The sequence below is a fragment of the Fundulus heteroclitus genome, chromosome 6 (assembly GCF_011125445.2).
Source record: "Fundulus heteroclitus isolate FHET01 chromosome 6, MU-UCD_Fhet_4.1, whole genome shotgun sequence".
In the NCBI taxonomy this organism is placed as follows: Eukaryota; Metazoa; Chordata; class Actinopteri; order Cyprinodontiformes; family Fundulidae; genus Fundulus; species Fundulus heteroclitus.
The window spans coordinates 14,936,258-14,948,832 of record NC_046366.1 but is presented as its reverse complement, the minus strand read 5'-3'; the positions used below and the strand labels follow the sequence as shown (position 1 = coordinate 14,948,832).

The 12,575-nt window shown below is 39.5% G+C and overlaps 1 protein-coding gene across 3 annotated transcripts in view; it reads left to right on the top strand.

The window, feature by feature from the left end:
• LOC118556098 (fibroblast growth factor 12) overlaps positions 1–12,116 on the top strand; it is a 40,088-nt gene extending 27,972 nt beyond the window's left edge. For all 3 annotated transcript variants that reach the window (XM_036138141.1, XM_036138139.1, XM_036138140.1), the window contains 2 exons: positions 8,974–9,172; positions 11,574–12,116. In XM_036138141.1, the coding sequence (XP_035994034.1) occupies positions 8,974–9,172; positions 11,574–11,689 (315 nt within the window). In that variant the 3' untranslated portion in view covers positions 11,690–12,116. The remainder of the gene's footprint in view (positions 1–8,973; positions 9,173–11,573) is intronic.
• The last annotated feature ends 459 nt before the right edge of the window (positions 12,117–12,575 follow it).

Sequence of the window (12,575 nt, the reverse complement as noted above, 5' to 3'; positions counted from 1 at the left end):
ACTACAATCCTTCCTACTTTCTCACATCTAATATCTGTCCCTGCCTTAATTGTTTTGCTCTCCATTTGACCTGTTCTGCAGTAAACTTGCTGGTTTTACTTCCTCTTCTTTAAGGTTGCCAGACCTCTCTCCTCTCTCTCTAAACTTAAAAAGTTTGTCACTGCTTTTTTTATGCTCTCCTGTTTTCTCGTTATCCTATTGTAAAGCACTGATGTGCAGCTCTCCTCGTTCCCTCCTGCCCCCAGGGAAATAATTATAAAGGGAACCCTTCCCTACTCTTCCCTCCTTTCATTTTTTGCTTCGTCTGGCGCTTTGCAGTTTTGACAGAATGATGTGAAAGGCTCCACTGCTTCCATGCTTTCGGTTAGGCTGCAATTTCCAGCAACATTGCAGTCATTTTTTTTATCCAAGTGTTTTGTATGTGACTAATTCTCAAGCTTCAGTATACAATTGTTGTTGATCAGTTAAATGGGTTGCACACAGTAAAACTAGTGGGTGGCTCGCTTCTTTGTGTTTTAGAGTGCAGGGCTTGCTGTTGGGGCTGTTGCTCATTGAAAGATGAGGGTGAGTTGGGTGATAATGCAGAGTGTTTAGCAATGGAGTGCGTGGGGGCTGAGCATCTACAATAAAGAGTTTTCTTCCATTATTTATAACACACAATATGACCTACTTTACAGCACAGCAGCAACTAACCACTGTTCCTTCGCTGTTTCCCTCTGCTATCTATCTATCTATCTATCTATCTATCTATCTATCTATCTATCTATCTATCTATCTATCTATCTATCTATCTATCTATCTATCTATCTATCTATCTATCTATCTATCTATCTATCTATCTATCTATCTATCTATCTATCTATCTATCTATCTATCTATCTATCTATATTGATGCGACAGTGGCACAACAGTTAGATAGGTCGTCCTGGGAGGATTGCTGGTTCGATCCCCTGCTCTGAGCATCTCAGTTGTTGTGTTTTTGGGCAAGACACTTCTTCTGCATTGCCTGCTGGCTTCGGTCAGAGGGTCCGACGTCGCCGATGTATGGCTGCTTCTGTCAGTCTGCCCCAGGGCAGCTGTGGCTGCTAACATAGCTCGCAACCATCATGGTTTGAATGAGTGACTGTAGTGAAAAGCACTTTGGGGTCCTCAGACTTGATAAAGTGCTATACAAGTACAGGCCATTTACCATTTGAAACCAAGGCTTTGTCAGGACTGAGCAAGGAAATTAAATGAATGCGGTGACTAATGATAATGTGTATTTTTTTAAGTGGCTTGTCGCTTTTTCCTTTACCTGTCTGCGGAAGAAAAACGGGTTGTTTGTGTCTTTTGACTGAAGCTGCGATTTATATTCTTGTGCTGCGTGATAGCTTGGTCTTCAAAATAAATGGAGAAGGAAAAGCAACGCAAGTGACTAACTAGACTTTTTTTTAATTTTGTCCCACACACCAGTTCCAGTCATTTAAAGCACAGCATTTGCTCCATGGCTGGTTTTAAAATGAGCCCCTGCGCTGCACTAAGGGTATTACAGTGACATCACTCCCATGTCTATGCTGCGCCAATATGGGGTTAATTAGCTTTAGTCTATCTTTTTCTTTCAGGAAAAAACTTTGATTGAAAATAATTGACAAAAAAAAGAAGAAATATGGAGATGAAAGCGGTTGGTAGAGGATAGAAGTGAAAAAATACAGTTTTTAATCGATATTAAGTAATGTTCAGACAATCCTGGATCAGAATCTTGGAAGGGATAATAAAATCCCCAGGAGGTTAATATTAGGTCTGGGATTATCAGATGGGGTAAATCCCTCAAATATAACAAGGGTTTAGTGCCCTACTTAACTGTAGCTACTTCCTATCCTTTCCATATAATTATCTGAAGATACCTTCTTTTTTGTAGACTTAGAAAGCTGCTTTGCTTCTTGGAAGGATCTGGACTCAGAATGCAAACAACTGCCAGAGTGACTCAGATAGATTATGTCTTTTTATTATTTTTTCCAGATTTTATTGATATCACTCTGACCTTACCATTTGTTTGAAGGTAGAAATGATGTTTTTGTGACGTTAACATATTTTAGCAACTCAATAAAAAATCAAGTTGAACTTTAAAGCTGTGAAACACATTAAACTCACCATAACAAAACCACGGATGATTGGAAAACAACAAGAAATCTTCAACATTTGACATAACTGAATCTCTGAAATTCAAACTGGAACAGAGCCGCTCACCCAGGAGCCTTTTCAGTGCATGGGCATTAGGCAAAGATATGCAACCTAATTATCACATCAGCAGCAGCACATCACTTTTGCCAACGGAATACTCTGTTAAAAAGAGTGTAAATCATTTGAAATTTATTCTGAAACAGTAGTTATATTTATACATACTATGTTTTTTTTTATTTATTTTTTTGTTCTTCCCTCATCACTTGTGAAAACAGCTGAGTGTGATTACTAATAGGTATTAGTTGCTACAACACAATGTGCAAAATTTGGATAAATTGTCTCTCGTCCGCTGTTGTGGGAGTTTTGGGTGGAATATTAAACAATAGTAACTGAGTTCCCATCTTTACTAAATGACGAGACGGTGGCATAACGTTCCAGCACTTTATTGAGAAACAGAGCAGAGATTCACATAGTTGGAAAGTAATCGCACCCTTCGGTTCCGCTGCAGTCTCTGTCTGCCCTGTCTCTCTCTGTGTCACTTTTCGGGCTTCCCCTAATACTGCACCGTGGCCTTCCCATGAGACAAAACAAAGACAGTCTATCGTAAACAATCAGTATCCCTCAGCAGCTGCAGCATTTGGCCTTGCAATCAGAAAACAGTGGATCTTATACACAGACATCAGGTCTCCAGGCCTCCTCTGTCCGAGTGGTGTGAGGCCATAGTGACTTCAGAATAATAATTCTTATAACATTCCTCTCTTTTTTTTTTTTTTTTTTGATGATGGCGTCGTCAGCATCAAGACAAAACAAGATGACCCATCATATGAAAATGTGAACAAAGCACAGAGGAACCATTTCTGTAAACTCGTAAAGTGGGACCCAAAGGGTTCCCGTGTTGGAACCGGGTAGTGCTGGAACTTTTAATACAGATCAACATGAATGCTTCATAGAGCTTTAACACACAAGATCAAAGGTTTAGCTTTTGTCCACAATTTAGGATTCATCTAATTAGGTAAGGCCTGTTTTAGGTACCTATGCGCACATTATTTTAAAATTACATTAGACTATGGTAAGCTAAACCCTGTTCAGTAACCAAGGTCGAATCCGTCTACTCTTCCCCACCCTGAATACCCTCCTACTCCTTTCTCCACTCACCCCTACGATGGACAATAATCCACCACTCCAAACTTACAACACCAGGAGCAAAGGCAGGAGAGGTTCAGTGCGGGCAGGGGAACCTCCAGAAAACGCTACCCCTAGGGGGCAGTAAAAACTGCAAGGCCCCCTCCCAGGGAGATCTGCTCTCGGCCTATCTGAGCCTGAAAACCCTGTATTGAATCTAAGTGTTATCATTACCAGCTAATATTAAAGGATCTTTAGAGCCAATCCGATCCTGGTTCTTCCTATATCAAATCAAAAAGGTGCATAAACCATAGATCCTTGTGTGTCTGAAGCAAACAGTTTCCATTTTTTACCATAAAACCATATTGATCAACATGATGTAACATTAAGTGTAGATCTCATAACACAAAAAAATCAAACATGTGAGTCAGTGGAACAGAGCAGTTAAACAAACAGCAACACAATATGAGAAGAGTTCTAAACGTCAAGAACGCAAAGTTAAGAAAACCTTCAGGCCATTCAGGCACAAGGCAGAAAATAATCTAATCGCGCTTAGGGTCTCTTCAGGCAACTCCTCCCGTTGAAGAATAAAGAATCAGAGTTCTGTGGCTTCTTCATCCCCAGTCCTCTTCTTGGTTCCTCCTCGCAGGCTGGATGATTGAGCTGGATGGTAATAAGCGTTCAGTTCTGGATGGGCACTGAGCATTTTATTTTGCATTTCTCTCTAATAAAACACTTTGTGAAGATGGTCTGCAGACACGAGTCCTTGTTCCCACTAGAGAACAGAAACAAGGTGTAATTAGTGTTCTTATCAAAACCCCTTTCATGTGTCATTTATTAAAACATCCTCCAAGCACTTTCACATTCAAGATATTTCTGTGCACAATTATTTAGCTTTCAGAATTCTGAAATTTAATTATTAATTAAAATAGTAATCTTTAAGTTCAAATGTATATGCAGTAAATTCATAATAATTCTTAACAGAATGCTTTTAATGTGTGTCTTAACTGTTGTTGTCTGACAGTTGAAGTTCTCTGCAACATAATTTCATCAACATATTCGTTTCATGTCATTTCCCAATTATTTTGAAAACCCAACTGAGAAAAAGAAAGCCTTTCCATGTGAAAGCCTTTTCCCTCTCTCCCTCTTTTTTTTTTTAAAGTGAGGTGCTGTTCTGCACAGAAAAGACAAAATATTTATACCATGCTGTTACTGTTCAAGGATGCCAAGGTTCTACAACACAAAACAAAGCAGAGAGCAGGAGAGAACAGGAGTTTTTTTGAAAATGTTCTAACATTGTTGAACAACTAAAGCTACTTAAGCAAATCAGAATTAGTTCCCAAATTAATCCTAAAATACAGTAAACCTTACATTGTGTACATTGTGATTATTTATTTATTTATCTTCTTGAACTGAGGATTGAGGACTTTAATTAAGAAGTTCTTGGGTGAACGCGTCTCTGCGTTCCTATTTGTCTAGGCCTCTGCAATCTGATCTATGATCTATGTATTCTGAGTGCCTGGTCAGGAAAGGTTAAGGTTCTCTGAAGCTTTCTGTTTTCAGCAACCCTGAAAACCCAGAACCCTTTACAGTCAGTGTAAGGCGTCAGATAACATGTGGGACCACCTTGTCGTCCCTCTGGTTCCACCAGCTGTGTCAAGTCCACAGCAGCTCGTCCTGGGTGCCATGCCCCAGGGGTCTCCACACCCCCCTGTGTGGAACGTCTCTCATTGTAAGGATCTCACCTTACGTGCCGTTCAAGATGTTCTTAACACAACAGGATGTTGTGGGATGTCTTTGCTGCTTTGATGTTCCTCAGAGAATACCTTCATTCATTGATATCACCTTCAAGCTGTTACCCTTTTATCATCACAGCCCCCCAACCATCCTGACCAGATCCAAAATGTCCCCATAATCTAATCTAATTAAATTAATCTTACTAATATTTACTGTATGTAAGACGATAACCATTAAATTATCCTGATCTAAAAGCCCTCAGGTTAACGGGTTAACTGGTTAAAAAGACTTTTGAGTTATTTGTGTTCTAGTTGAAGATATTAAATCCCCATAAATATTGTAACCATTGTACCCTGATGCTTTAATCCTAAATTTACCCATGTTAGTTAGTAGGATGTGTCATTATGCTAATTTTACTGCAACATTACCCATTTTAGCCAGTAACCTTTCTTTGCGTTTTATTGATGCCTGCCAGAGTAGCAGAAATCAGCTTACACTAAGATGTTTATTAAATAAAATGCTATTTAAAAGTTCACATCACTCTACTTATATAGTGAAAACGTATTCTAATTAATTTTTGAATTTTAGTTTAATGTTTAAACCTTAGTCACCGTTCGGTATTGCGAACCCTGTTTTATTTGCCTTAAGGATTAAATATAATTCATTATTTCTACCGGCTTTTACTTTTACTACCTTTTAGGTTTACAGTTTTAAATTTTAAAATTTCTTGAGGTATTCTTTAAATGGGGTTTAAATTTTAAAAGCTTGCAAGCATTTTTTGACCAATTGCGTTTGTTTTTAAAAGAGCTGGAAAATAATCCCCTTACCGTCTCATGAAAGAAAGGTTCGGATCTTCGCGCCGACGCCCAGAGACGCTCCGAGACCAGGAGCTCCTCCACATCCCTTGAAAATCCATTCGGGGTACCAGAGGCCGGATAACCTCTCCGGGCCGGCCAAAGCAGCTCCTGTCCCCGGACTCCCTCGCTCGTCGGTCGGAGATCTTGTTCGTTTACGCCAAATTGTTGTGGGAGTTTTGGGTGGAATATTAAACAATAGTAACTGAGTTCCCATCTTTACTAAATGACGAGACGGTGGCATAACGTTCCAGCACTTTATTGAGAAACAGAGCAGAGATTCACATAGTTGGAAAGTAATCGCACCCTTCGGTTCCGCTGCAGTCTCTGTCTGCCCTGTCTCTCTCTGTGTCACTTTTCGGGCTTCCCCTAATACTGCACCGTGGCCTTCCCATGAGACAAAACAAAGACAGTCTATCGTAAACAATCAGTATCCCTCAGCAGCTGCAGCATTTGGCCTTGCAATCAGAAAACAGTGGATCTTATACACAGACATCAGGTCTCCAGGCCTCCTCTGTCCGAGTGGTGTGAGGCCATAGTGACTTCAGAATAATAATTCTTATAACATCCGCTTTTCCCCGTCAGTCTAGTTCTTAATCTATACTTGATATATTTGATATTTTAAGTCAGTTATCCTCAACCAAAGTACTTGAATACTGCGAGCCCTGTTAAACCCCTTTATGAACAGTCAGTGTAAAAACTTTGTGGCAGATTCTGGAGCTCGTCAGCAAATCCAAATGACTGGATATGAAGGGTACAATAGTATTACTAATGGTTGTGTGTGCTGAAGGGGAAAAAAAAAAAACCCAGCTTGCTGCCATGTAATGCATCAATGCCAAAGCTCTACCCGCCTGAACACATATGTTCACACTCTAACTCGTGCGGTCAGACAGGCGCAATGTGACCCCTGAAGCTCCACCGGCGTGCAAAGTGCCTGCCGGTTGACAGCAGACATTTCGCAGCAGGTCCTGATTAACTGAAGCGCCAGATCTTCTCTGAGCTTGTCCTCCCACCTGCTGACCAGGGCCACGTTTTCACACGTGCGACCATGTGACTGAGTTCTTCCCCCCGTGCTGCTAAGCATTGCTGTTTTTCCTCTAATGAGACCACACTGGCTACTTTTTGAAAGAACGTGTGGGGGAAAAAAAATTAGACACGTACATACAACCTGCTGAGTTTTCCTTTTAACTTACAATAGTATGACTGAGCAGAAATTGAGATCTTATGAAAAAAAAATACAACCTTTGCTTTCTAATTAAGTATTGCACATCAATACGTGTGTCTGGCAGTATTCATTTATCACCTATGTGGCATTTTCAGCTGTAACCTTATACTTGGGCTGCAGTTCTAACTTTTTGGGCAAATCAAACCAATCTGCAGACAACTTTATGGCTTGTCATTTTTTTTTCAGACTACCTCCTAAGCGCAGTGCCTTGCATAATAGTTTATACCCTGTGGGGGTCTTCACATTCTGTTCATGCTTCAAACACCACCTAGAATGAAACAAATGGACATAAAAAAAGCATTAGGCTCAGCAACAAATGCAGCAAGACATGGCCATCAACTGACAGGCCAGGCAAGGAGAGCTTTAAGGAAAAGAAGCAGCCAAGAGGCCCATGGGAACTTGGGAAGAGGTGTGGAGATCTGCAGTTCAGGTAGTTTGTGTGCGATCTCGTTCTTTCGGTCATGATCCATAGCTCCTGACCATAGGCGGGGGTCGGAACGTAGACGGATCGGTAAGCTGAGAGCATGCCTTTCTGGCTCAGCTCTTTCTTCTTCTGTCACATGAAACCCCAATAAAGTGCATTGTAGTGCATGATTTTGAAGTTCAAGGACTCTGAACACTTTGTAAGGCACTGAGTACAGCGGCAAAGAAAATTAGCATGCAATCGTACGCTTACAGTATCAAGACAGTTTTTGATAATATTAATTCATAATCAAATGACTGACTGTTAAACTGATCCGTTGAGGTTTGGTTGAGCTTTCAGGATAAAATAACATACAGGGCAGGGTAACCTAGCTTTTAACTTCTTAATTCCTAGAGGAAAAAATAAACCGATTTCTGTGGCTGTATTCTGTCTTTATGGGGGTTACCTGGCCTAAATTTGAGAATATAAAATGCAGACTTGAATTTGGTCCCGATAAAATGACAGTAAACAGATTTATGTGTCCCCAACCATTGCATCATAGATGCACAGTCACCTCCAGCAGGAAGCAGAATTGGGCTGTCAGTCAAACAGACAACCGTGAAAGGGCACAGAGCCCTGAAGGATATATTAATAAATAAAATCTAGCTCAGGGGTAAACACACACTCTCTCTCTCTCTCTCTCTCTCTCGCTCTTTCTCTCACACACACAGTACAAAGTCTGCCAAAACTGAGATGGTCCAACATCCTCTAAACCAGCTGTTGTGCATCAGCTGCCTCTATAATCGACAGACATGTTTCCCCTCCTTTAAAACAGATTGGAATTGGTTTATAATGCAGCCTCGTTCACTTTGAAGACACTGAGAGGGGGGGTACGAACAGGGACCAGGACTAAAGATGGGGAGCTGGGAATAAGCTTTCATTAATCAGCACATTTAGCTCAATGAATATAGATTTTGTTTTGGATTGGTGAAGATACAAACTTTAAATGGAATGGTACCATTACCCTAATTAGAATTATATAAATGACCCAGTTTACAGTATCTTGAAAGACTGATGGATTAGAGGCTCAAGTGCATTGTTTCTTTCCCCCTTTACTGTCATGATTGGGATCTAGCGGAGAACTTAGTTCTGACACTTTCTCTAGTATAAGGTCCTTTCCATTTTCACCGCCACCTCTCCTTACTGCGTCATTTTCACTTTCCTCCTTGACTTGCAGCTGTGCCATGACATTGTAAGATAAAAATCTTCTGCTGTTCTCTAATTTTCCGACAGTGCCGTCATTCTCATTATCTCTCATTTGTGTTTGCGCGTGTGGACACAAATGACGTTTTTGAGCCGACATTGGCAACGTCCACACGCAGGTCTTTAAGGCAGACGCCGTGCCTCAGCTCAGTTATTATTCTCTGATCTTTGCGTCTGTGTAATTAGTTTTGTCTATTTTTCTCATGCAGGAGATGTTCACACCAGAGTGCAGATTTAAGGAGTCAGTTTTTGAAAACTACTACGTGATCTACTCGTCCACTGTGTACCGGCAGCAAGAGTCGGGCAGAGCATGGTTCCTCGGCCTCACAAAAGAGGGACAAGTCATGAAAGGCAATCGGGTCAAGAAAACTAAGCCCTCATCTCACTTTGTTCCCAGGCCTATTGAAGGTATGAAAATGTTTAAAGCAAGCTTTTAAACATTTAACTTGTTCTCAGTTTTTAGTCGTTCAGGATAGGATAGTCTATAACGGCTTTTAGACTAAAACGTTCCAAAGGTTTTGAGAGGGGGGGGGGGGGATTATAGGAAGGTTGGTGCTCCCTGGATATCAAGATAGCTCCATGCGTAATATCTTTGTTTGCATTTCCACTGCAAACAGGATCCTAAGGTGACATTATGTGAACGTGGGAGTTGTTACGCCAAGGGAAAATGTGTCATCCTTTTTCTCTTTTCTTACAAGGCTAAATGAGTCAGGGCTTTACTTTGGTTTCACTAATGTTTGCTTCTTATTAAGTTTTCTTATCCAGCAGGATTTTACTTCAGTATTTCCAGCCAGATACTATATTTAAATTTACATACAGGGTTCCTACTCATTTTAAAAGTCTGGATAACACCAGATTGGGAAAAGTCTGGGAAAATGTTGGCATACAAAATTAGTTATTAAAACTATCGAAAATCTAAAAATTTAAGTTCATCTCAAATGAAGACTTTTTTTAAACTGATTTTGGCTCAAATTGTATTGTTTATTTTTGATTTCCACATCAAAACTTGTTTATATTTTAGCTATTTGCATTTTAAATTTTGAGGTTCTAGGTTAGAATCCACACATAAATAAGTGCTCATCGGAAACAGAATTTTCACAGGATTGATCTCTAGCCCACTTAAAATTAAGGTTTTACACTTAATATGTCGCTCCTAAACTAATCATGATCGAATGGGGTTTAGAAGCCAAACAAAGATTTGAAACAAGCTAATATTTTCATGAATGGAACGAGAGTAACAAAGTACACAAACTATGTTTTAAAGTCTACGTATCAAACATTTTGAACAAAAACGGGTGTTATTTAATTCAATTTAATGCCAAATAAGTAGTGAAACAGATTGCCAAGTCAAGACCTAACATCAGTGTCGTGATTATTTTAAATAGATCGATGGTAAAACTTATCTTACTTTAGGGGCAATTTCAAGATAAATGTTTTGAACTGAATGTCCTGGATGTTATAATTATTAGTATTATTTTCTTTTAATTTGGATCTGGTAAAGTTTGTAATTTTTAAATAAAAACCCCATAGACACCATGTACATAAAAAGAATCCTTAACAAAAAGCAAAGTTTTTAGAATTTTTACTCATAGTTTTGTGTTGTTTACCATGGGAGCCATGATGTATGCTGCCTTTACCTTTAATGTTGGTCTCACTATAACCATACTGTCTCATTTTCGTTTCTGAAATGGAATTCACATTTTTATTGATTAATCTACCTAGTATATTGGAAACAGTTTAAGAGAAGTATTCTACAGGAATCACACGCAAACTGATCATTCTTATTTTGCCACACAGATGAAAATTTGAGTGTTTTTTTTTGCAAAGTTAAAAGAATTGGTTACTACGTCTTACTTCTCTTTTCATCTGCAAAACACCAACTCTGGCACCACAGGACCTTAGTTAGAAAAAAACAGTCTTTGTATGTATTATCATAAGAATCTCCCCATTAGCAACATACTCCATGCTGCTCACAGAAATCCAAGATAAACAGCTGTTTTTTTTTTTTAATAAGCCGGTGCCTATCAGTTAATACTACTTGTTTAAGTTTTGCTTCTAGTCTAGCTTTAATGTGAATAAAAAGTTGAATGGGAACTGTAAAAATGCAAGCTGACTGTCTTCCTCCTCTTTATTTCTTTGTTTTGATATTACCCATTATGTGTTTTCAGCTACGGTATGAAGCCGGATTTATAAATGGAGGTGGCAACTTAAGTTCTAAGCACTCTCTAGTGTTTTAGTCTCACCAGCTGGTGTTTAGTGAGTTTACTTGAAACAGCATGAGTAGGTCCAGTTTGAATGCAGTGCAGAATGTCCACCTGCCATTATGAACAACGTTAACAAAAGCTACGACTGTTGATGATGAATTATTTGCTTTAAGAGATTTGGTGGAATAATGCTTGTTTGAAACTTACCAATCTTTACAAATTTAAAAGTCTTAAAATTTTACTTGAACATTGCATTGAGAAACTATGCTGGGAAAAAAGACAGATTTAAGATTCAGCCGTTCGATAGAATGGTCATAATAGGATGTTTAACACAGATTTACAAACTGTTATCAACTTTTTCGATCAGGACATTATTCTCATCACGAGAACTTGTCAAGAAGTTTGATGAAAAGAAAATCCTGCTGACAGTGTCCTCGTTCCCTTGTCTTTCCCCTCTCAGCCTGGTATAATTGTCCCAGCCTCACGCCTAACCTTGTCCGTGTCTGCACGCCCATCTCTTCAATCTACTTTACACCGTACCCTTCTGACCACCTCTTGTCTTTGTCCTTTTCTTTCCTCCCTTTTTGGTTGCGTTCCTGCCACAGTTTGTATGTATCGGGAGCCGTCGCTGCATGAGATAGAGGACAAGCACCGCTCCAGGAAGAACTCAGGGACCCCCACCATGAATGGAGGGAAAGCTGTCAATCAAGATTCCACATAGCACCAGTTACAGGGACTTCCAGCGGGGGGGGGGGGGGGGTTCTCATCCTGACTCAGGAGGAAGGGGCCGAAAAAAACGACATCTTACCATCTCCCCTTGAGATTTCTGCACCTACATACTCTTTTTAAACAAAAGAGGATGTGGGACAGCTGCAAGGAGCTACTGCTGTACAACCAAGACAACAAAAACAAAAGTGAACTCTTGCCTGTGAAAACGTTTTAGATATCTCTCTATATATATATATATTTAAATATATATATTCTTGACCAACATTTTATGCAAAACTGAGAAAAGGCTGTGAAAACTAAGGAATTGTGGTCTCTCTTCACATACATACACACAGATATCTGTCATTCCTATTTTATGTTGTGAAAAACAAGCTTTAATATATGTTCAGTTTTCATCCAACACCTTTTTTCCCTAAAAAGAAAAAAAAAAAAAACATTGTTGCTCTTTTATGCTTTATTGTCTTATTTTTGTAAATTAAATCCTTAGCCATTATCATTATAACCATCATGACAGATTTATGGAGTTGGATCCCAGTTACTATGAGGCTCGGTTCTGTGGACCTTTTTCAGTTACATGTGAGTTTTTTCTTCTTCTTCTTCTTTTTTTTTTTAACTAGATCATGTTGAATGCAAGGTCAAAGGTGAAAGCTGAACGTTATCAATGGTGGGATGTAATTTACTCAGGTGTGTAACTGTAAGTTAGACCAATGTGGCTCATCGGGAAGGGACTTCCCCGTGTTATCCTGCTGCTGCAGGACAGAACTACATCAAGCAATATCATAAAAAGGGCAATCTGGAATGTTTTTTAAAGGACTGCAATAGCTAGCATTGTTGTAGCTGGTGTGCTGGTCTGTACAAATGACTGACAAAGAAAGTTG